Raw genomic sequence first — 25,841 nt, 5'->3', positions numbered from 1 at the left:
AAAAAAGCAAAATAATTAGGATCTTCGTGGGGAAGGATATTGTTTTTATAAGCAATCTTAACTGGTCCCGATGGAGTACCATGGCGTGAAAACCAGGTAGTTTAGCCCAGCCAGCAAATGTTTTGGTACTTGAGAGGATTAGAAGTTATTTTACTGGTTCCATTAAAAGATGATTGTGCCATTGTCCAGGACTTGCTGTCTTAAATTAGTTCAGACCAATTCCGAAACTACTACATAGTCTGGATGTACTGGAAACATGCAACGTGAGGCCCAGAAATCAAGTAGAATATATCTTGGAGGATAAGACTCGATGTAAATGCTTGCTCAGGTCGGTGAATTGCCATACCCTACAAATGGATGAAATCAGTAGTCCAACTCAGATAAACCATTATCATTCGGGCAAATCCCACCACATAAGAATGTCTATTGGACATCATGGCTGGCCTCTAAAAACTGTCATTAAGGTTCTCTAGCATGCACCGGCATTGTATACTTTGTTAGAATAATACTACCAATCCAAAGGACTTCTTTTTACCTTTTTCCGAAGAGAAATTCTGCAAGGACATTGTGCTTCAGGATTGGAAGAAATTGAGCTACACCAGATACATCGCAGGCATGGCTATTTTGTATCAGAGGCATCCCCTCGGCTGCCAAATTCCCTTCTTCAGCACAATGTCCACCTTCCTAAACTCCAAACATGATCCAGTTCAAACAGAAATTGGGTAAAGCGAGCAATCAATTATTGTTGTGGTTAATTTATAATTTGAAAACTCATCCAGTTTCAGATTGCCTGTCCATGAGAAAGGTGCCAGTCTTTACCACATCAAATCAATTCTCAGATTTCAGTTGTGCTATACTTGAAGGCAAAATACAAAAAGTTTAATAAAAGTTGCAAGTTCTTCATGTTTAACGGACCATAACAACAACCGCAAGATCCTGCTTCAGACTATAAAGCCGGTGGCCTCACCAAACACTGGGAAGAAACAACGGTTATTTGAAATTAAATATTGCGGACTCCTATTCTATGATTGCATTGCACTATATAAATTAACTCTGTATACAGAAACTTTGCAAAGAAAAGCCTATGAATTAGGGAATGATGTGTACATGTCTTGACTAATATTTATAAAGCTTGACCAAGTCATCTGCAATATAATTGTAAAACAGAAACCTATTACAAGGATTTGATGAGCTGTTGGAGGCTATTATCATGATTTATCAAACATAAATGCAGTTCACATGTCAACAGTGAATCTTACACTTGTTGGGTCTCAATGTCCCCCAATTTTAATCTCAGCTTGATATTACTGGTTTGGACTAGGATCTCTTTTTTGGATGCTTCCACTTTTAACACTATTGCATGCTTACCCAGAGAAGGAACATGAACTGCATCACCAATGCTTGGAATTTTGATTTTTTTCTCTGAAAACCAGAAAAAGAAAAGTGTGAGGAGAATACCTTACACCTATTTGGAGACCAATATGAGCTTTCCTTTTCCTATGAAGCATCGCCATCTTTAGATCATTTTAATGTGGCTTAATACCTACCATGAACAAGTGTGGTGTCCGACAGTCTGATCCTTTCTGTAGGAATGGTAGGTAAAGATGACTGCTTCACGTTTTCAATGGAGTGCCTGCTGCTCTCTGCCTCACCATTTTCTGGTGTCTTTTCAGTCATTGCAAATTCACGAACCTCGTGCAGTTTCTTACGAAGGATTGAACGTGCTGTAGCTGCATTCTCTGAAATTACTTTCACCTTTCTCTTTTCTTGAATAGCAACATGGTCTGCAACCTTCTGCTTTGCCATGAACAGACTTTCTTGAAGCTTTCTTGACAGCCTGACATTATATCAATAGTCAGATACAAATTAAACGTTATGAGGTAACAGATACTGACCTAAATCATATAACAATATTTCCGTTTCATTAAAATACAGAATGGATTTCCTGACTTGTGAACTTTTCATCGTTGATGCAACTAATGGTACAAAATTATTAATGACACATCCAATAAGAAGATCCACACTATTGATCTATCTAGAAATCAAAAGTCATCCTGGAGGTCTCCTATTTGAAGTGAACACAAAACATATGGTTTTTATAACAAAATACAATGTTTTTCCTATCAAATTTGGGCTCATGCATGTTTTAAGATACATTGACCATGACTATCAAGATATATTTGCAATACATCCCTATCATACATTTTTGCACATTATTGAGTAACTGCTACATCTATTTTTGTGCCCAAGATACATAGGTAGGAGATCTCCAAAGCATGTGATTTTTACTTATAGGCATTTTAGTGCAGTATGCTATCTTACGTGAACTAGGGCTCGTTTACCTGGTTGTGGGTGCAAAATGAAGTGTCAAATCCTTTTAATACAAAAGAATTTCTTTTTATAGAGACATTCAAATATCATACCATTGTTTGTGTCTTAAGCATTGATTATAGCTACTTTAGGCTAAATTTAAGGGTCCGGTAACATAGTAATGCATGTCTTCAATTTGAATGTTTAATGGGAATTTTATGATATGATTGGATCAACTCCTCCCAGAAGGTCGATTGTGATCTATAACATTCAAAAATATCAATTAAACTAATGACCGTGATCTATAATATCATCTAAAGATTAGTGACTTGGATGCCAATGATCAAGATCACATACAGTTAATGAAGAACTTAGTTTTCTAGACTATAACAATATATATATTTTTTACTAATAATATATAAAGATATATAATTTAAGCAAAAATAACTACACTCACAGTAGATAATGCCACACATCTCAAAAACATTCTTGGGGTATTGTTTGAATCTTTCCAATATCTTTTTTAAGGGAATGGATCTCTCCAATATCCACTATCAGCTAGAATGCACACATCTTATTATTATGTTTTTAAATGGATCTATTGTGCAAAATCAATGGTGGCGGGTGGCCAGTCAAGTAAAATACCTGCACCATTGATTGTCATTTACAACATTTAAGATACCAAAACACTAAAAATCATATTTTCCAGAGGTCATATGAATACCATGTAAAGAACTATGATTTGCATGCCAAATCCCAATCATGTGGTTTAAGAAAAACATAATTAGTCTGTAAGACTATATTTATACACGCAACTGTAAAATGCAAGCAAAAATAACTACCCTCACATTAGATAATGTTGTGCCTCCTGAAGATGTTGCTGGAAGTTGTGTTTAAATCTTTCCATATCAACTATGACCTGCCCAGAACAATTTACATGTCAAACAGAAAGTACTATATGGGTAATGAAAACAAAACATCAAGGTGTTGGAAAAACACACAATGTTCCACTTTCAGCACCTCACATCCATGAATTTTTAATTAAGCAATATAACAATTTTGAAAGTAACACTGGTAGAGTTATTTTTAAGAATTTACATTAGTGGGATTCTAATATGATAGAACATTTACTTTATCACTCTCTTGACAAAAGAAATTTACATACATAACAACCCAATTTTGCCGAAATTGGCATACAACTCATATACATAGTGATTGCATTATGAGAAAAACAATGAAACCCATACCTGTGAGGGAAAAAACAGAGTGCAAATTTACAGATACAGGGAAAATGTAAGGATTTAAGTATGATCAACCGATGTTTGAGAACACACAACCTTTTCCAAGTCACGGCCAATGTTTTCTAAATAGGCACCAAAGTTCAACAAGCTCAAGACCAGCAAAGGGCTTTGTAGAGTAGCCTACAAGACTAGTTGGTGAGTCTGACTAGTTATGCAGTTTAAACTATGGAAACAAGAGTAAAACTCGATGATATGCCTAAAGTCAGAAAGAGTAAACAAAGAGAAAAGATATCAAGGTTCATATATGAATTTTCTCATGCATTGATTATAAGACAAACAGTCAACAACAAGGACTATAATGCCGGAATCAGAGCCCGGACCGGTTGCCCCATGCGGCACAGGTTGGTACACCTCTATGCCATTCCATGTCGGGTCCATACCGACACAGTAGAGGGGGCGGGGGAGAGGGAGAACCGGAGAGAGAAAGGGAGAGAGAGGGGGGAGAGAATGAGGGAAAGAGAAAGATGGCGACGGAGGCCGACGAGCCACGCGGAGGGGTAAAAGAGGGGCTCCACCTCCGGTTCCCCTGTTTTGTTCGAAATATAGGAACCGGAGGCGGAGACCCTCCTCCGCCCCTCCGCACGGCTCTCTGGCCCTCGGCGGCCCTCCACCGGCTAGCCTCCACCTCCCTCTTTCTTCCTTCATCTCTCTCTCTCTCTCTCTCTCTCTCTCTCTCTCTCTCTCTCTCTTTCCTTCTCCTTCTCCCCCTCCGTTGCCAATTTCTTATTTTAGTTGCCGAAACCGTCCCGGTCCGTCGTCGGTATGGCTAGATATGCCCCGAACTAGGCGGTTCCGCCGACCATGGTCCACAAAAATACAATCCAATGCAAAACTCTACCTCTGTTTATATGAACAACAATATTTTGCAAGTGAACATTTTGCATTCGAAATACAGCAGTGTGCTAATAAGAAAAACAAAGGGAAGATGCTATCAGATTTGCAACTTTGAACATTAAAATTCAAGATTCTTTGACATATCTAGAGAAGAATTCTAGTGGCGATACCTATCCAAATTCAGTAATCACAAGTGGACACAAAAACTAGTAGCCTCAGTAGCCACCTTATCTATACTGCTCTGCTAAGTCAAATAATATATTTTGATTGGTTGAATACATCAGTTTGACCATTCTTATGCCATAAAAGACATTTGTCTAAATTTTCTGTAACAACTATATATTTACAAATAACATTTGATCCTAGATTAACAAAGAATACAGTCACGCAGAATGTTGTGTTGCTTTTGTAAAGGATAAAGGACTAAATTGACAAAATATGACTTGAAGATTTTTATAAATATTTCATATTTACTTAGAATGACTTTCATTAGCAAATAAATATAGCATAGGTATGCAAGGCGCAAGAAGAGAGAATACAAAATACATAAGAAATATAAGTCTGCTCAATGAAAAATGACTTATAAATGAGTTTGACATCAAAACATGCTTATCTATAGGAACCAAGATTTTAGATCCTAGTCCTGGATCTGGTGTAAGTCAAGGACTCGGTTGGATGATATTAGGAAGATACCATCTCGACACTTGGGAATTGGGATAGTGTTGGGATAGCATTTACTCCACACTTGGCATAGCATCCGAATGGTACTGTTTCAACACTTGGCACAGGGCTGGTATCACAGTAATTCGTTAGGAATTTGGGATGCCTTTTTTTTTTTTTCCTTTGTTCTTTGTTTCTTCTATTGTTTGTTTTCAATGATAATTTAGAGGCCCTTTATGGTTCTTCTATATTATGATTTAGATTAAGGAAGCTTTTAAGTTAATAAGTGACAGTGCTGGTACCAGTACCGGTACCGGAACTATGTTTCTTTTGGTTGATTCCTTCATCCAGAAGAGGAAGGAGAGAAAGGACAGAGGGGAAGAAGGGAAGAGGCATATCCAGCTTCTATTGCTCAGATCTAGCCTCCTCCAAGTCCAATCCAAATTAAAACCCAGTAATCTTCCCTCCATGTCTCCCACTTCATTTTTTTTGCCATTTTTTATCAGAAATCAGAAAATTCCATTATCAGTACCATAAGCCACCTATTGCCACAAGAACATTCCGTAATCCTAAATTATGACATAAATAAACCCTACAAATATCTAAACAACCATTAAAAATAACAAACAACATAAAAAATTGGTGTCTAAGTAAATTGTTGGGACTCCAACCCACCCAAGTTTGTACCAACTGGTACCGGTCAGAAGTACCTGATATTTCATGTACCGTGGTCCCCAACCCATCCTAGGACACGATATCTTATCGATCCAACTAGGGATGGACCGGACAAACCAGGGCTTCTAATCCTTGATAGGAACTGTTAAACATCAAATTTTTTTAGATAGATGCTCTCAAGACTTTTGAAGTAATAGTCACACTAGTAAAGACAATTTTGTAATTGAGAGAAACATGAATATAGAATTCTTTAGATAATTTTACCTCATTGATTTCAGCACGAGCTGTTCCATGAAGTTTGCGTGCTCTATCTAGAACATCAATGGGTAAACCTAATCTCTCGGCGATATTAACTGCATTTGAGCGGCCTGTAACATGGATGTTTTGAAAATTAATATCGACAAATTAAAGATGTTTAATGTTACCATCTGACATTACCATCTGAAAGAAATAAAAACCCACATTACATAAAAATGATAAGAATTGTATGAGGGGTGTTGCTCAAAGTCATAAGTAGGCTGACTTGAATTACTTTCTATCCATAGCTGTATTAGGAATAGGATAATTTTCTTTTGCATCAATAATAAATTCCCATAAGCATGCCAAAGGCCTCAGTTTTCAGATATTTGTTTTTATTTCTCCATATATTCAAAATTGTGAATCAAAACACCTTTAGGGTTTTGTTCTAGTCTACCTCATTAGCTTACAATTCCTGCACTAGAGATGAACACAATTTTTTTAAAAAATATCCTTGCCATCTTCCCTCTTTGACTAGACTATTTTGAGTTTAAGGTAACCTTGGACAGCACCCTCGACACCTTAAAATAATTGATATCAAACTAAAATTGGTCAGAAGCATTTAATAAGATCTTAAGATGCTCTTTACTTTTCTTATAGCCTGTTACTTCAAAAGATTTACTCAATTTTAGTTGTATCACTATCTGAAATCGTTTGATGGATTTGCGAAGAACTAATGATCTTGGAATCAGAACTTTGTAAACAATGCCTTTTTTCCTTCAGAGGAATCTGGTTGTAGCTTTCCATGTAACTTTATACTTAACCCATCCTACATCGCCTTATCATCCAGTATTAAAGCCTAGTACTCGATGAATATCATTTTTGATATGTTATACAGAACCATTTAGCTTTTGCACATCATCACAAATTTCACCTTCCATTGTACCTCCCATTGTACAACAGTATTGGTAGTATTGGAGATTTATTCATTTGTGCCGATGGCGTGGAAGGCTGCTGCTGGGTTCACTTGTCAACAAATCAATGACTGAACTGGTCGCACTAAGGAACAATGACTACTGACTACTTTGGCTTAAGGCTAGATAAAGACATTGGGTGTAATCGCTCTGGTTCGCTCAGATCCTGCTCTTCATTGAGTTGGCTTTTCCGGAGGGTCCTCGCTTTGTCTAGACAGCGGTACAAGCAGTCCCCCCGTTGGAAGACCTATTTTCAATTTCATAACCTTTTTCTTTATATGAACTATATCCACTACACAGACTTTCCGATACAGAAAGAGAAAGAGAAAAATCGCCTACCAAAACACTTTTTTCGATCTCCATTCTCTAACGAATATCTCTTTTCCAGTAGATCTATATTCTCTGGAAGATCCCCCTTATCCATCGGAAGATCATTTTTATCATAAATATCCTTCTGTGACCTCTAATTCTGCTCCTGCTCCCGCTCCCCCTAATGGATTCAAAGGTTCACACCTTTTCCAGATTCAATATACACTTTCCATTTTGTTTGTTATTGTTGTAATATAAGATTACAGGCACCTCCACCATGTTCTTTAGAGCACTTTCGTATTTATTTCTTTTGAAGTTTTCACCCAACTATTCTGTTTCTAGGTAGTATAAGCATTTAAATCCTGGCAGCACTGGGCATGCCAACCCGTGGCTAGCATGTCATGCAACACTTCTAATGCAAATAAAGAAAAGGGTCTCAAGCATGGAATGCCGTACCGGCCCGTACCGGCCGGTACGTACCGGTCCGGCCGTGGACCGGTACCGGAACGGATAAAAAACCGGTATTTCCCGATTTTTTATCCGAACCAGCCGGTTCGCACCGGTACGATTTTTTTTTTTTTAGAACCACAGCGCCGCGCGCTGTGGTTTTTGAAACCACCGCGTACCGGCCGGTACGGGACCGGTACCAGCCGGTACGTACCGGACCGGACCGGTACCGTACCGGTCCGGCCGGCCACCGGTACGCCGACCGGTACCGGTACGGCGGACCTTGGTCTTAAGCATGGCATGAGACAGTACCAACCTGCTGGGTGCCAACCCAGTGTTGGGTCCTGGCACAGGGTACAAACCCAATGCTGGATGCTGGTACTGGCCTGCAGGAACCAGCAGTTGGCAGCACTCAGCAGTTAAATCCATGGGTAAACGTCACTTACAAATAAGGTGAAGATTCGGATTGATGATATTTAACATGGTTCATTTAGAAACTAGACACAAGCTCTATTCATTATTCATGCATCTAGTTTAGAATATATGATGATTACTAAAATGAAAAAAATAATGAAGTTACTTGCTCATCTTATAAAAAAGTACCATAATCAAAAGCATCGCAAAAAGAAACAATCTTAATACATCATTAACATTCTGTTAATTTGAGCATAGGTGGATGAAATGTGGAAAAAACCTGGTATTCCCCAGAGTATCTTATATGTTGGCTTTAAGCTCTCTTCATCAAATTCTACACATGCATTCTCAAATGCATTATTGCTGCAACAAAGTCATTTAGAATTTTAATTTATATATTCAAAAGGCTAGAAAGCATTCTATGGACACAAATATCTCAGTCAAATAAAGATGAAAACAAGCAATGACTTAAGGTTTGAAATAGCTGATACATATTTGGTAAAAGAAGGGTCAACATCTAAAGATGCATGAAAGCTCGTTTCGATCTCATTGGTGGTACAAGTGCTCACAATAAGTGTATCAGACTGTCCAAAAAATTTTATGCAAATAAAAAGGATGCTTTGGTGATAGTTTGCTGCTTGACACTTCTTAATCCAGAGAAAACGTAGAGTGTAGACTTTCTAATTAGATCAATTACATTACGTTGTCCTTATTATCTAAATTTAGTTATTGTTGATGTTATTTACATTACTTGTTACTATTTGCTTCTTACTGATTTTTTCATGATATATAGAGCAGACAGCCTCCAAGACAATGTTTAACATGCTATTTTAGTAGAAAGAGATAACAGCTTGCATAGCAAGATGGACCAACAGCTGCTGCAAAAACTAAAGACTGCAGTTATAATATGGCACGACATGTCAGGCAGTTCATATAAAACAATGAACAAGGATGGCAAACAAAAAAGTTTCACTTTAGTTCATTTAAAGCAAGAATCAGACAGGACATTATGGAAAGACAAAAGTATACAAAGACTTTCACAAGAATATCACCATTATAATAACATCCAAATGTAGTGATCCTCCTTTTTATGAATGATGTACTAGTTGCTTGCCATAGCTAGTGAAAATATCTACTTCATATGCTGAATTGTCAATGCTAGCAACTGAATTAGTTACAACAGAAAATTCAGGTCCACCCTCTCGAATTACTGCCACTTTATTGTAGTCCTTGTTGAGCAAAAACTGTCTCTGGCCCTTGATTTCGGTGTCATTTTATGTTCAAATTCTGGCCCATCCAAAAATGTGTCCAGAATAGGTAAAACTGTGTACAGAAACAGGCATAAATGTGTGCAAAAACAGGTCTACGTGAACAGGACTAAACATAAAATGCTACCTGTGTCAGGGCTAAACATAAATTGGCAGTCAAATGAAGGACCGAGTGTTAAGTTCTCTTATTCATAATGATAACCATCTTCCGTTAATATGAACTGCTACAAACCTGTATTTCAATGCTTTTAGTTCTCCATGATGAGTAGTTGCTATGGTTAAAAATGAAGTTTCAGCAAAAGATTCTAGAAGTGACATCCCTAAAGCTGCCCCTTCAAGTGGATTGGTCCCAGCACCAACCTAACATAATAAGAAAGTTAATATTATATTATCAATAGATATTATAAATGAACCATTAAGAAATGTTTTTCTATTATTGTATCCAGTCAACAACTTGTCAACACACACAAACGTTTACTTGCAACCAGCACACCATTTTAAACAGATCCTACCAGACACAAGGAACATTATAAATAGGACCATGATTAGTTTGTTTCTTTGCATTGTTAAAAGAGGTGACTGATGGTAGTTTAGTGCTCTATCCTCAACTCTACCTTCTGCCACCGACTATAAGCAGGTACACTAGGAAATGTTGTCTCATGATTTACCATGATAGCAAGCCATTCCATTGTATGCCACTCTCGCAACATCTAAATTCTTGGCGTAGATATGTAGCTTGTAATTACTTATGTTCAAATTTCTGTTGAGAAATGATAGGATAAAAAATCTTTAGGTACCAATTTATACATAAGGATTTTGATCAAGCAAAACTCATGTAGGTGGTATAAGCCTTGCAGTTTAAAATTTTCTATCACCATGGATTTAGTTTTAGTTTCAAATTCTTCATATGAAGTCCTTGTAAGATAGAAGAGTAGGTGTAGATTTTAGAGCCTTTTTGTTTAATTTTTTTCCTGAAATGCAGTTTTACAGAAAATTTGGAGGGACGTAACTTTAAATTTGTAACCTGATTTTGACATTGCGTATGCTTCTAGAGTAAAACAGTTCAAATTGCAAAGCACAGCAAAGGATTTGTATGGACAGAATTATATAGCTCTAAATTGTCTTACGTTGTAAAGCAAAACGATTGTATGACTATATATCTAGCCGATATAGATGATTAGGTTTCACTCACTTTTTATCAATGGTTCAAATTGACTTAATGATTAAGTTTTTCACTAAATCATTCTTGCTTTTAAAGATTTTAAAGAGTCAAGCGATGAAGGCAAATCATCCCAAAAAGTTTCCTCCTTTTTTTTTTCTCGAGTGATTCTATAGAATAATATTGTCAATCAGAGGGCACTTAAGCCTTGTTCCAGAAAAAAGTAGAAATTCAATGGGAACAAGAAGACAGCTCTATGTATCGATATTTTTTACTCCAAGTTACAGAAAAGAAAATCAATCATTATTTTTCTATTATTACTTTTTAGAATAGCTTTCACTTTATGTATCTGCAATTAGGTAGCAATGACCAAAGAAGACATCATTTTCACCTTTTTGATTGTACATAACAATCAAGGATGATCCACAAGACATGGTTACGGAATGTATGACAAGAGCGCCATATGAGGGAACATAAGCAGAATTGGCAGCATTATTTTTAGGAATCATTACTTGCACACTAAATTTCTTTAAAAATTAGAATTCTATGAGCATGTAGGATAGGCAATCTTAGCTAATGTTCATACATAGTTTATTAACATATTTGATTATTTGTGTTTTTAAGATATAATAATCATCAGATGTAGAAATTATTAATTTTATTTAATCCACATTTAATGAATTCCAGTAAGCTTAATGTTAAAAAAATAAAAGCATATCAAGTTATCAACAATCGCTAAAGTTGAATCAATCTAGATCAAAGTTCGCCTCCTCGGTAGCGGACCCCTATGGTATCGGTATGGCACGATACAGAGTTTTTTTTGCATACCGAGTACACCTGTACCGAGTACCGGTACCGAACTGGTATGGTACGGTACGCCTCGTATCGCCCAGTTCAGGCCGGTACGGCATACCATGGTCTAGATACAATCATGGACTTAAACATCTCGAGCCACTCCATTAGTTTTGCATCTCAATCATGAAACATTCCATAAAGAGATCTTAATGAGAAAAAAGGGACCTTCTCTTAACATAAAGCTGTTTCTTATGCATAATTATGACTGATCACTGAAATCAAAAAAAAAAAAAAACAGCTGACCGGAAGTACTAGTTTTCACATACTTCATCTAAAAGAACCAATGACTTTCTCGTCGATTGTGAACGAATAACCTGGAAAAATAAATTCAAAAGTAAAATTAGTTTCAGGTATGGACAGACACTAAGATTATATATTGTTATCATATTATTTGAAAGATGCTGCAATTTTGAAATGCTTATGTTTCATTACAGGATGATAGGTGAAAAGGTACTAGAGTAAGGAAGCTAACAAACTAGACAATATATTACCATGTAGTAGTTTTCAGCCATCAGAACATTAGGTACAACCAAATCACATCAATAATGAAATACTGTGACAGATATCTAAAGTTAAATACTTGGTAGAATGATATAGTTCTAGAACAGAATATGCATTATCCATAATATCAGCTCCACAAGCTTCTTGTACATAATGTTGTGCTACTTCATATAGCAAGGTTCGTCGACCTTGTACTAGTACCATGCTGGTACAATGTCAACATGCCTAGTACACAGGTCCCCCATCCAAGTCTCGGTTCGATACCAGCCTGAAATAGTAATGCCCGGTACATCACGATATGCACCGGTACAGCGAATCTTTTTCTTATAGTCTAGTGCTTAACATGCAAATGGCTTGGTTGACTAAAAGAACTCTTCCATGATGATATTAATTTTTGCTCTGAATGCTTCGTATGGTCTAGTTATGAAATTTAAGGCGAAATACAACGATTTTTTCCTCTCGATGACCTTTCATTTCTAACCTAATGTAGGATACTTCATCAAGAAATTATCCTTGCATTTTTTATTCTAGATAATCATATGCCATTTTGTTACAAACATAGTAGTAGTTCAGCAATTTTAGATTATACTGGGTTAATTGCTACACTATATTATCTAAGATTTGCATAACTCTATCTTATAATCCTATCATTTCAAAAATTAATTTAAATTAAAAATTTTCCCTACATGTTATGTATATTACTTAACCTGCTGCTCATATTTTACAAATTTTATCAAGCAAGGTCTGCCGAACTGGTACCAGGATCCGTACCAGTTGGTGGCCGATACGGTTCAGTATCGTACCATGTCGGTACAGGTAGGGCATGCCAGTTCCATACCGGCACGCCCATTTTTTTTGGTTTAAGAATTTTTAATTGGTAATCACTCTTTTTAAACTTTTTCGATAATTTTAAGTCTAATTTGATGTTTTTTTGATGTTTTCTTTTTTTGATGTTTCTATGATCCTGATTTAACCTAAATGATACATCTTATTGTTTTAAAATGATACAAATCATAAAATGATTAGTGAGATGTTATATGCTACAATGAACAATATAAAATATCCTTAAATTAAGTAGTGCGGTGAAAATTAAAAAATAATACAATCAATTACATATATTTAAAGTACAACATACATACTGATATTTAAAATCGGGTCGAGTGACAATGCCTCTCGCAGATATCCGGATCATCAGCATAGTTAGGAGGTACATCAACCCACTCCTCTAATCAAGCAGCCAACGTCGGCAGAACCGGTACCGAGCACCCTACCAGTTGCTCGGCCGGACGAGTCGATACAGACCCGCGCCATGCTATGCCGTGTCAGGTCCGTACCGACACAGTAGACAAGATGGAGAGGAAGAACGAGAGAGGAAAAGAGAAAGAGAGTGGGGGAGAAAGGAAGAGGGAGAGGAAGGAAGAGAGGCCGGCTAGGTTCGGCCGGCGGAATCCGGAGAGCCTCTGCGTGGAAGAGGCGGAGGTCGAGGAGATTCAGAGGCGGGGCTCCGCCTCCGGTCCCTGTTTCGTTCAAACAGGGCCCGAAGAGGGCCCTTTTATTTTTGCATTTTTTAAGTTGAAGTCGGCAAACCCATTGCCGACTTCACTTATAATGTGGTCTCAATGCTATTGCCAATTACTATATTTTTCACATGATCTCAAGGTTTAAGTACTAGTTTCAGTACTTGTTTTGGTACACCCCATGCTGAGTTTATGTATGTTGCATACTTGCATCCCTTGGTACCGACACTCAATATGAGGGTGTTCTAGGTATTAGTTCCATATTGGCTAGTACAGTCCAATACTCAAAATGTTGATAAGGAAAAACATAAACCATCGAGCCTAGGCCCACTATTTGAGGCCAACTTTATGAATAATCATTCAACATTTATTTTTTATTTAGGTTTACCTCTTATGCTGTTACAACCTTTTAAATGTCCTTTTCACAACTTCCACCCATTTTAGCTCTAGGTCTCCTTCTCATCTTCCTAAATCCTTCAACATCAATTAGAATAGCTCTCTTTACTTATTTCTTTCCATAAGTTTGATGGACATGCTCATACCATCTCAATCCATTGTCAATAACTTAATCCATTAGCAGTGTAACTTCCATGGCTCATCCAATATTCTCTTTCCTCACTTTATCATTCCTAGTTTTGCCATGCATCCATCTCAAAATGATAATGTCTATTACATTTAACTTGTTCTTATACAACATGTTGGTCCTTATTGTTGTTTGATAAAGTTTTTCCTAGTTACAAAGGCATGCCTCGTTAATCATAACACACCAGAAGCATCTCTTTATATCATCTTTCCAATTGTAAGTCTACTACATATTTCTTCATGTATCTTCATCTGACACTATCACTGCTAGTCCCATGCTTGGATGAAAAAGGTGTAGTGCATGTCAAGCCATGGAAAAATTCTACCAAGGATAATTGGCTTGGAAATAGTCAGGACTCAAGTTGAACAACTCAGCCCAAGCTTGGTATGCCCATATCCAATTAAAGCCAAATTAAAATGTTCAGGTTGGGTCCAATCACCCAAGATGGACCAAGATAGACCTAAATCTTCACAAGGCTGAAGCCTTGGCATAATGTTGATTTGAATAAGATGGAACAAGAGAGAGAGAGGAGAAGAGATGAAGGGAGGCCAATAATTACAGGTTACCAAGGCAATCCATAGTAGCAAAAGCAACACGGCTAGGTGGTGATCCAACATAAAATGTAGACTAGTGAGTGCTAGAGGGAAGCAGAAAGAACATCTCATTGGGGTGGGAGCCCAAAAATGATGGCTTCAATACGAAGGTTAAGGGGAAGGTTAGTACTAGCTTCCTAGGGTGGCATCTAAAGCTACACTATAGTTCAGAATTTGAATCTAAAGATATGTCATTGTTCATGCATGATCGTCCCCAAAATCTACTGTTATCTCCTAAAAGAAGGCAATAAAGATAAAAAATGAGGGACTGAGGCAGACAACAAGGAGCTTGGAGCCAAAACAAAGATTATTGTATATCATGTTCGTGCAAGTAGCAGACAACAAGGTAGGCATATTGTTCTATATTATATTGAGATTCAGTATGTTCCAACAAAGATTCATAGCTCTGCAAAAGATTCATGATTAACATGAATAAAAAGACTACTTTATTCAATATTTTTGAACACCTACAATTATAACTGCTTTGTGTTCTTGTAGACATTTGTAATTAGTAAAGATAATCTTCAATTAACCTATAGAAAGCTAGGATTATAAATCATTTTTTAGACATCTATGCTAATTGCAATTTAACATGCATATTACATAATTTAAGTAATTTGTCATATAAATTAACATTATCCAACAATTTTACAAATTAGCAATACGAAGGCTCAAATTTCATAATAGAAATATAGGGGAACATGCAACCATGTCCGCACAAGAAAATGTTTAAAAACCTAACTGTTTACACATAGCTAGTACTATGGAAAGCTTATATACTGCTACATATGTGAAAAGCTTATTTCTTTAAGTTACTTTAATTGAAACATCAAGTATGCTCTATGGTCCTTCAAATTCTTGTTGCGAAAACAAAAAAAACAGGAAAGAGCTGTTGACCACCTAGTCTAAAAACAGAAGCTATTCAAGATGGTTGACTATAGTTTAATTGTTTAAATGAAAAAGCTGAGTAGAAGCCTATAGCATAATTTATCAGATTGCATTTATTGGTATTCGAAGAGAGATGCATTGACACGATCAGATGCACATTGATGCGGGCAAGCACAGGGCACGGAGATAGACACTCTTGCCGTGCCAATAACATGCTAGGATGGTATCGTAGATAGGTCATGGTATAGACAGACACTTGTTTCTTGGTCACCTATGTGAGCTACCATTATATACTATAGTAAATACTATACTGGAACATATGCATTGCAGAAAGTAAGGTAATCCAGTTTTGGCAAATTACGTCAAATATTACCCTTAAAAGGGCAGTCGGTCAGCAATCTATCAAAAGTCAAAACCCATGACCTCAATCCAACGGCTTTGGAGATGTTTTAAATTTGCTCTCAAGAGAAGTGAATGACTAAAATATGAGAAAGAATCATTCACCTTTTCTTCTTCTTGCTCTGCTCTCTTTTGCAGAATCCCCTCCAAGAGTTGTTGACACAGGCAGTCCAATATGTTCTTTATAAAAAACCTCTTCTATTATAGCTCCAAAGCTCTTTTCGACATATAGGGTTATCGCTTTTTCTGTAGCACAATCAATTAATTCATTTCCTTTTGACTTCAATTTGCCTATGTACAAGCAAGGTCCACAATCTCGATACTGGATACCCTATCGGTACCTTATTGGTTCGGTACAGTACGGTATGCCTTTGTGCCGAAATAGCTCTCTTACCCATTTTTCCAATTTTCATCTCGATACACCTCGGTACGGACCGGTATACACCCCAATATAGGCGATACAGGGCTTGTACTGACTTGAATGGATATTTCGTACCGATTTTCTTCCGTTATGGTGTGGTACGGGGCGGTATGATAGACCTTGTGTACAAGTATTCCTTTTCTCTTCAATGTCTTGTTACATTTTATCCTTCCACATTGTAGGTTCTTCAAACGACGGGGATGATTAATAGATCACATTTTTGATGGTTCATACTTCATACAACTGAATCTATATGCTAAATAAAATTTTCTTATCACCCTTCAAATTAATGTACCACCTAAACAAGGGCATTGTTGTTTGGCAATTGAGGTTTGTACATTGCACAAGCACTTCCTTGATCTTGAAAATCTAAGAGAATGTACCTTTTGCACATGTTCATTAAATCATTTAGGGTAGTGATAGAGTTCCATATAGAATTGAAAAGGTAGTTTTTTTTTCAGTGAAAGAATTTGTTATCAGTATTGACAAATATGCTGCAATAGTTATTTTAGAATGGCTCAAGCTTTTTAAATCACTGATATCACAATTTCTGCAGCTTGATAGGCTTATATACACTGATTGTATTCATTACATGCATGTTTTATGTTTCATCTTTCAACATTCTTGTTCTCAATCCTAAACTTTTGGGACCTTCCTACTGAACCAGATATAACTAACTTTTATCATGTTGCTCAGACGTTATGCCATAATAGTAAGCAACTAACTTAACTTTATGCATCACATCAGAATAAGCTATCCAAATGAAGTCTATCATGTCAGACAACTATATTTTGGATTCAATTACGAGACTGTTTTTCTCTTCAATATCTAGTATAAACCTCCTCTATTGCCCCGCTGGAGTAACATATGCCTTGGAAGTGACATTTTAAAGTTACTTACCTACATCATCCTCTCAACTCTCAAGGATAGTGCATATTTTTTTAGCAGTCATCAGGAAATCAAAACAGTAAACAAAGTTTATTATTTCTCTATATACTCACAGCTTTCGTCAAGGTGAAATAAATGTTTGAAAAATCAGCAGTAATCCTGATATAAATGGGTTAGAAACTGAAACTAAAGAACCTACACCAATCTGTTTTAGGTGGCCAGAAAAGGTAGATAATGATTGCGTCAAAGACTGCTCATCACCAATATCAGCAAAAATTGCATCGAACCATGAGATTTTAACAGGCTCAGAAGCTATAACATAAAGACCTGCAAAGATCAAGTGACATTATACATCATTCCATTCCCAAGATCTGAAACATAATTTTCAAATGTGTAAACAAGTTAAATGAAAAAAGAATGTAGATTCTCAAGATTTGCCTTGTCCAACAATCCTGACCTGAAAATTTGCGTGGAAAAAAGGGCAATACCATTTTGAAGGATGAGCAATATAATATTTCAATAAAAAAGTAACTAAATTTTGCTGATGCTACAAACTTCATAGAATTAGCCCCTACCTCAAATACCATTTCCGAGTATGATAAAGAAGTTTCTTTTGGGTTGAAATTTTCATGCCAGAGGACATGGACTTGGTTTAAATATGCAATTTTAGAATTCACAATTACAAATCAGCAAAAATTAAAAAAAAAATGGAAAAAGTCCAGATGGAGGGTGAGCCTTGGTGCAATAGTAAGGATACTCTATTGTGATTTGGAGGTCATGGGTTTGAAACACAAAAACAACCTTTCTGCATGTGGTATAAGTCTCTTATGGAAAAAGAACTACACCCCCCCCTCCCACATTGGCGGGAGCCTCGTGCACTACACCAATGGGAAAAATTCAGATAGTTAGTAGCAGTTTGAATATGTAGAGAACAAAAAGACCAATACCTAGAACTAGAGAAAAAAGCATTTTTTTACTACTGCCTGTTGCTAACATAAAACATGTAGTATGCTAGTATACAAGGTATGCCGTCTTAGTACCACACACCCCATTAGTATGCGGTACACCCAGTATAAAGGCCGGTTCAGCGTACTGAGTATCAGTATACCCACCTCCAATACCACGAATCGGTACCAAACTGGTATGATAGGATATGCCTTGTACCATCCAGTTTAGTACGATATAACATACCTTGCTATTATGGATTAAAAATTATCCACGCTAATCGGAACTGAAGAGCTAAACGGTGCATAACTAATGCAATTATAGTTATATAATGGATGTAAACTAAGCTCCAACAAGAATTCATGGCCAAGAGGGTAACCTTGAGCGATCATAATCTCTATCTTGGTTCTACACTTCTACCATATAGAAAAATGGAAAAAAAACCGAAGAAATATATTGTACAAGTAGAGCAGAATGAAATGGAGAGCTTGTTGAGTGCCAATATGACTACCACTATTTTTTGAGGCTTAATGAAAAACTTTTGTAAGTTAACAATGGTAAGGAAATGTTGTTTAAGTCAAAAATGTTGGCAAGCAAAGATGACAAAATAGATGATAGTTAGGATAAGAACACTGAACTGCATGTGTGGTAAACTAAGAATTATAGACTTAATTAAGGAAGAAAAAAAAGCAAAAACAAAGGATAAACTATATAGGAACCAATGATGATTGAAAGTGGCCTAATATAGGGGCCACAATTTGTTTAGAAGATTCAAGAAACACGCAGCCTAAGAATGTTGAAGCCTTATAATGTGGTATATATTATAGGCTCATCAATGAGTTAAGTCTGACATGTTGTGCTAAATACCCGACCTCACCCAACTTGAATACAAGTTGGGTCGGCCAAATCTTGGCATGACCCAACCTGACCAAGGAGGCCAACAAGACCCGACTTGGGAGCCCGACCTGACCCAATCTCCAATCAAGAGAGCTGTGAGGCGATCATCGAGGCCATCCCATCTTCACCCTCTCCTTTGCCTCCTTTTCCTCCCTATTTATTGCCACCTCTTACCTTCCTCACCCTCTTCTTTGCTGCCACCTCCTACCTTCTGCATGTTGGTGCCATCATCGACCCCTATTTCATCTCTACCCTCTCCTCTGGCTCCTCCCTCCAGCCCCTCTTTACAGCCACTGCCTCCACTCCTCCCTCTCTTCTCTATCATTGCTTCCTCCCTTACCACCTCTTCCACCATCACCTCCTGCCTTTCTCATCGTCGCTGGCCCTGTCCCATCTCCACCTTCTTCTCCACCTCCTCACTTCCCACCCCTCTCCACCACCACCTCCTCCCCTCCCCCTCTTCGCTGCTATCACTGATCCCTCCACTCCCCCCTCGACCCCCCTACCACCCCTCCCCCAAGGCGACAGATGGTGGAGGTGGAGGCATAGCTTTGTTGGGAAGAGAGGGGGACAAGGAAGAGAATAACAGATCTGTTTGGGTTAGGTTGGATCCAAGATGGCCAGGTCAGGTTGAGTTCAAGTCACCAGGTTGAAGAGGTCAGGACCCAACCCATTACGAGGCCTAGAATGTAGCCCTTAATGGAAATAGATGCTAACAATGGATTCATACTGCCAGACCAAAATAATAAGAATAAGGCTTGTCAGATTAATGCCATGGTTATGAAGCATGAAAATCTAGTTGCAACAACTTCTCAAAAAAAAAAACTGGTTGCAACAGATGACCACTAGCATTTATTGTGGCATTAAAAAGCCATGCATTCTCATATATTTGCATGTGTAGATTTATTATCCTTAAATAATACTTTATTTAATTGGAAGACCATGGTGGAATTGTCATGAGGACCAAAACTATCTTGAGGAAAATTATGAAACATTCCAAGCTAAAGCAACATTCTTACCGAAAGGAGATGGGTAAACTGGTTAAAATTATGGATTAGGGTCTAAATTGTAAAATGGAAATTTCAATGCTTTTGTACAAAAGTTCTATTGACATCCTGGTTCAATGTCTCACTCGAGTTATTACTTGCCAGTTAGATTAATGCATGCTTCAGCTGTACATTAGTATCATCCAAATTCATTAGAGTTCAAGTGGCCAACTGTGTTAGTCCACTTAGGCCATGTTAATCTACTTATAATTGCTGAAGTAGAGTTACATTAAATCAGAAAAGAGAGATCCGCAAATTAGATAAGCAGATGAAAGAGTATATATCAACCGATGATGGCATACAGTCCAGCAGATTAGTATACCAAGAAAATGATTTTTTACTTTAACTATTCTGGATCCATTATTTACTTACGCTGATGCACCTAAAAGGAACACTTAAGTGCTGGGGAGAGATCTCAGTTTAATTATGAATGGAGCTTGCTACACCACAAGAATCTTACACTGTGATACCACTTGTGGTTCTTCCCTTATATCTGCAACTTCCATTCAAATTATCTTCCAAATTAAAAACTCACATTATTATAGCAACAATGTGACATAAGTACTTTGAAACATATGAAAAAGGTTTCAAACATATTTGTTTAACTCATTTCACTTCCTTAAATAGCGCTTGAAAGCCTATCATGTCAAAACAAGAAATATTTCACAGAGTATTATATGAAAAGCAGACAAATGGGCTGGAATAAAATTAGATTTGCATCAAAAGACACCTTAGGGTCATCTAGCTTACTCCAAAATAATCAAGGCCTGCCGTACGGGCTTGTATCATCTCGTACCAGATGTACCGTATCGTAAGGTAAGGTACTGGTGCAGTATCGAGGTTCAATTGGGTTTACGAGCAAAACCGGTCTAAACCAACTGGAACCATCCTGTTCCACCCTATGCCATGTCGCAGCAACCAGTACCACCTAGTTTCATTTTGCACTATGTTCAGTCATGAGAAAATGCTATGTTGATATAGCATACCGTTTCGATAAGGTACCAATATGGTGGCCGGCAAGTGTGTAGAAAACCTTAAAAGTATATTGGTATCAAGCCATATTCTTGCAAACTTATGCATAGTTAATTGATAGCCTATATCTATGGGGTTAGAAGATTGTTAAAAGACTTTGCCTACTTTCATCATGTTACTTTTGAAAAGTTCTATTTCTGTTATGTGGCTGAACTTCCGTGGGTATGATTTTGGCTCATATATACCGGTGATCTGATTTACTTCATATCTTGTCATGAAAAATGCATGACCAAGTGCTTATGCACGAATGCAAAACCACAAAATTTTGGGTTTAATATATTCAATTCATATAATTTTTGGTTTTCTAAATTTCTTAATAGTAATTTTGTCTAGACAAGTGGTTGGCTGATTAAAGGAAAGAGTGCTACAATAAATGCTATTAAAAGGGTAAGCATGATAAATATTATAAAAAGAATTTAAAAAAGAGCCAACCAGTTTTAGCCATCAAAGATGCTAGACCAACTGTCTTCAAGCTGATAGTTTTGCCCCCTGTATTTGGACCAGTTATAACCAGCACTCCAGTTTTTGCAGAAATCATAAAATCTACAGGAATAGGATGATTCTTTTCCAATTCAATAACCTGAAAGCAGAACATAATTAAAATTAAAGAATAAAAAATTTCATACATGTGGCATGAAGAAAATTGAATTCCATTTCATTTCAAAATTTAAATATCACCTGGAGTTTCATGGATGCAAGATGTGAATCTATTTCATCTTCTTTTGTAATATTCTTCACTTGCAATTTTCTTCTCCTGATTTCCTATAGATTTAAAACCATCACAAAATCATGGGATGCAAAATCCAAAACAGCAAGCGATGGCAACTGAGGCCCTGTTTGGATGCACAAACAGACTATTCATGCATAGCCTCTTCGTATAAGAGATTTTTAGGGATAGCTACATGTGTTGGAAAGTAGTTTTAGCAGATCAGGAGAGGGATTGAAGTACAGTTTGATTCCTTTATCCCTATAATTTATTAATAATTTAAATCATCTTTTAGTCAAATTGTTTGTCCTCCTTATTCAAGTTAACTTGTATTGACAAATCTTTTAATTACCTTCAAAATCTACTCCAATGCATCAGTTGCTCCTCAGTTCATTCTTGTGTCAGAAGGTTATGCACAGATAATTCATCTGACAGGCCCTAAGGAAGCTTTGTATTTGACATTTTTCGTTATTCCAACATGTACCAGATAAACATTAGTTTCCATTCCAAAAGCTCTTAAATGGTGATTTTTTTATTTTTAACTATGAAGGCCCGGTCGAGCCCGGTGCACTTCCCTGGCCTAACTGGGTTTGGCCATGCTAGCCCTATGCGTGCTTCGCACGTGATTGGTGGAAGACTCCCATCAGGAGTCTTCCTTCCTCCCCTCTCCCCAACGACTCCGACTAAAAGTCAGAGAAGTCTTCCTTCCTCCCCTCTCCCAGACAACTCCGACTAGGAGTCGGAGAAGTCTTCCTTCCTCCCCTCTCCCCGACGAGCCCTAGGTCTCCACTATATAAACACCCCCCCCCGGAAAGCCTTCCAAGATGGTGATCACACCTTCTCTCTCTTTTCTCGCTTCAAAATCGCGGCCATTATTGTGCTAGCCAGAAATCGAGACCAACGACACCGTCCGAGCCAAGGTAATGCTGCGACCCGCTTTTCCTTTTCTTGTTCTTCTTTCCATGACCCGAAACACGGCCGTTGGCCGCGAAATCAGCGAAAAATCGACCGAAGTAAGCATCCCATGTTTTTGCCTCTTTACCCTTCTTTTCGACCACCGCCGCCGCCGGTGTTTGTCACCGAGGGCCTTGGGATGAGAACCTCAGCCCGCCAAGCCAAATTTCGGAGGAAATGGCCGAGGCCAACCTCGGCCAAGACCAATCAACGAGCCAAATCCACTGCTTGGAGGCTTGCCCAAGCAGTGGCCAACCTCGCCACCAGCCGGCTCAGCCTTGCGCAGGCCCTGCCCAGCGCCCGTGCGAGGTTCAAAGCCAGCAATAGCGGCACGCGTGCGCCCGTGCGAGGTTCAAAGCCAGCGGCGGCGGCACGCGGTCAGCCGCGCGCATGCCCGGGCACAGCCACGCGCGAACCCCACGCGCCCACCGCAGCGCGCGATCCTCCGCGTTCCCAGCCAGCCTCAGGCACGCGCGGCCAACCGTGCACACACGCCTCAAGCGTGTGCGGCCAACCGTGCACACACGCCTCAAGCGTGTGCGGCCAACCGCGCGCCAGCAGATTGCGCACGGCCCTCCGCGCGCACCACAGTCCGCACGCTGCCTCCTCCAAGCGCCCGACGCCCAGCAGCGCGCGGCCCCCCGCGCACGCCCAGCAGCGCACGAGACTCCGCGCGCACCAGACTCAGTGCGCAGACCCCCGCGCGCATGACCAGCAGCCAGGCTAGCCAATGCCCAAGCGCCAGGCCGACCCGACACCACGCGCACCGGAGCTCTGCGCCCGCGCCCACATTGCGCGCCCGAACCTTGCCATGGCCAGACAGGGTCGGGGCACAGCCAGGCTACCAGCACCAGGCACATGCGTAACAGCTTGTTGCGTGCACACCAAGAGTGGGAATGGACATGGGTGATGATAGGGGGCACCAGCCCTTGCGCGCGCACCTGAGCACGCGTGCACAAGAGAAGGACCAAGCGCACGGCATGGCACAACAAGCACAAGGCTCGGCCAACACCGCATTCAGCCGAGCACGATCAGGCCAATCGGGTCAAAGGCAAGCGCACGGGTTGAGCCAAGCCAAATACATCCCAATCAGTCCAAGCCCGCGCGCATTGAACCATGCCCGGCCAGCGCATGTGCGCTCGAAAGCCAAATAAGGAAAGCTATAATCGGCCAAGCCTGGCAACCATCCGCGCGCAGCAGCAAACAAGAAAAGGCCCTGCAAGGCAGCACTTGGCCAAAGACAGCAGGCCAAGCCACATGGCAAAAATCCCAGCGCAAGCGCAGGGCCAAACAAGGAAAAAGCACGCACAGAATCAAAGGAGTCCGTGGGCTCTTCCATTAAGATTTGGCGAGCAAAGGCATGGGCGGCCAGGATGCATCAAGCCGCAAGATGAAAGGAGGATAGAATGCCAAGTCACTGATCCATGGAAGAGCAGGCAGCTGGATCCACGTCCCGGCCAACAAAGACCCGCATCCCAGCCAGCCCGGGAGCCCATCCAGCCAACCAACAAAGATCCCATATCAGGCCAACCGCGGACAATTGGTGGCAGCGCACGCACGGGACGCGCCCCCCGGCCAACCAAGCGACGCATCTCGAGCATCCAAGGATTTCAGCACATGGCCGAAGGAGGCCAAACTTAGTTGGAACCCTTGCGGCTAACTTAGAATCTTTTCAATTTTGAATTGTTTCCGCCAATAAGCCATGGACATTAGGCCTATATAAAGGAGCCATTAGGGCCCTTCAAAGGCATATGGAATTATCTTTGACTTGTCATATTTCTTCATTTTAAGGGTTGTCCCTTAGGTCCCCTAGATGGGAATTTCGGCCGCAAGGCTTGGGCTAGGGTGGGATAAACCAACTCTCCTTAGATTGTTCTAGGCAAAACATGATCCCTTCCCGATCTTGCTAAGAGTCCTTGTTATTTCGTTGCTTATTGGAATAGAGTCATCTTTCTTTCATATTGAGCCCCACACTTTGATTCTTTCCCATTGCCGAGCACCAATATTGGAGAAGCATAGGCGTGGTTCCAAAGGTAGCAAGAAGCGAGCACGTTACCCACATCAAAGACGGTCCCAACACCATCTCCATCCTTGGACCTTGGCGCGGGGTTTGGGACCGCAAAGCCCCGCGGGCCAACACCTTAGCCCCTTCCCTGCATCGGCCCCCAGCTGAAGCCGAACCCCCCAATATCGATGAGCGGATTGGGATTCGAGATCGACCGAGCCATGACTCCCCTGTTCGGCCCTATTTTTGGTTTGATTTTGGCCGGCCGGCTGCCCCGCCGACCGCCCTCTGCCTCATGTCTCCGCCGCATGCTGTCACCTTGCCAGACCATGACCATGGCAGCCACCAGCCTGCCTCCCTTCATCCTCTGTTTTGCGAAGAAAGAAGAAGAGAAAGAAGAGAAAAAGACGACGATGAGAAGAGAAAGAGCCATCCCTCTTTTGTTTCTCTCTGCCTTCTCTCTCATCTCCCTATTTCTCTCTCTAAGAAGACCCATAGATCCATTCTATGGACTCGAGTGGACCCCAGCAAGGAGCCCTGATCTGTCTCTGTGCCTAGGCCGCTTGCCAGACCGATCACCCTAATCCTGTTAAGTGCCAATAAAACCCAATATTGATGAACCCCATCAAATGGCCTTGGCCCTAATCGAGTCTGTGCTCCATGATTCATTGATCAAGTTGCTTAAACCTGACCTAACTGGGCAACCGTCATCCGACTAACCGTTTTTCTTTGTCTTGTTATTTCAATACTATTAAAGTTATCGAATGAAGATTAATCTTACTTTTACTATCTTTAAATAGGTTTAGCAGATTCGCCGAGTGAAATTTGAAAGTCTAAGACGGAAGAGGTAAGTAACCCTAACACGCCTTATCAGTTTTTAAGCATACGATATTACAAAACTCATGATTTATTGCGAAATAATGGTTCCATGATTATTTTACCGCTAACCACTATTTATGAACTATGAACTCCATATTTATGAAATTTGTATTTTGTTATGAAAAGAATAATTTCATGATTATT

General features: G+C 39.4%; 1 protein-coding gene across 4 annotated transcripts in view; it reads right to left on the bottom strand.

The window, feature by feature from the left end:
- Positions 1 to 1,000: 1,000 nt before the first annotated feature.
- LOC103708528 (endonuclease MutS2) overlaps positions 1,001 to 25,841 on the bottom strand; it is a 50,713-nt gene continuing 25,872 nt past the window's right edge. For 2 of the 4 annotated variants that reach the window (XM_039121125.1, XM_039121129.1), the window contains exons 11-20: positions 21,832 to 21,915; positions 21,586 to 21,733; positions 17,433 to 17,560; positions 11,710 to 11,757; positions 9,662 to 9,789; positions 8,442 to 8,524; positions 6,045 to 6,148; positions 3,159 to 3,229; positions 1,548 to 1,837; positions 1,001 to 1,422 (exon numbers count right to left, since the gene is read on the bottom strand). In XM_039121125.1, the coding sequence (XP_038977053.1) occupies positions 1,256 to 1,422; positions 1,548 to 1,837; positions 3,159 to 3,229; positions 6,045 to 6,148; positions 8,442 to 8,524; positions 9,662 to 9,789; positions 11,710 to 11,757; positions 17,433 to 17,560; positions 21,586 to 21,733; positions 21,832 to 21,915 (1,251 nt within the window). In that variant the 3' untranslated portion in view covers positions 1,001 to 1,255. The remainder of the gene's footprint in view (positions 1,423 to 1,547; positions 1,838 to 3,158; positions 3,230 to 6,044; positions 6,149 to 8,441; positions 8,525 to 9,661; positions 9,790 to 11,709; positions 11,758 to 17,432; positions 17,561 to 21,585; positions 21,734 to 21,831; positions 21,916 to 25,841) is intronic. The other 2 variants (XM_039121133.1, XM_039121138.1) reach the window with 1 other exon arrangement.

The sequence above is a fragment of the Phoenix dactylifera genome, chromosome 2 (assembly GCF_009389715.1).
Source record: "Phoenix dactylifera cultivar Barhee BC4 chromosome 2, palm_55x_up_171113_PBpolish2nd_filt_p, whole genome shotgun sequence".
Lineage (NCBI taxonomy): Eukaryota > Viridiplantae > Streptophyta > Magnoliopsida > Arecales > Arecaceae > Phoenix > Phoenix dactylifera.
The sequence above is the reverse complement of the archived record's forward strand: the minus strand, read 5'-3'. Positions and strand labels throughout refer to the sequence as shown.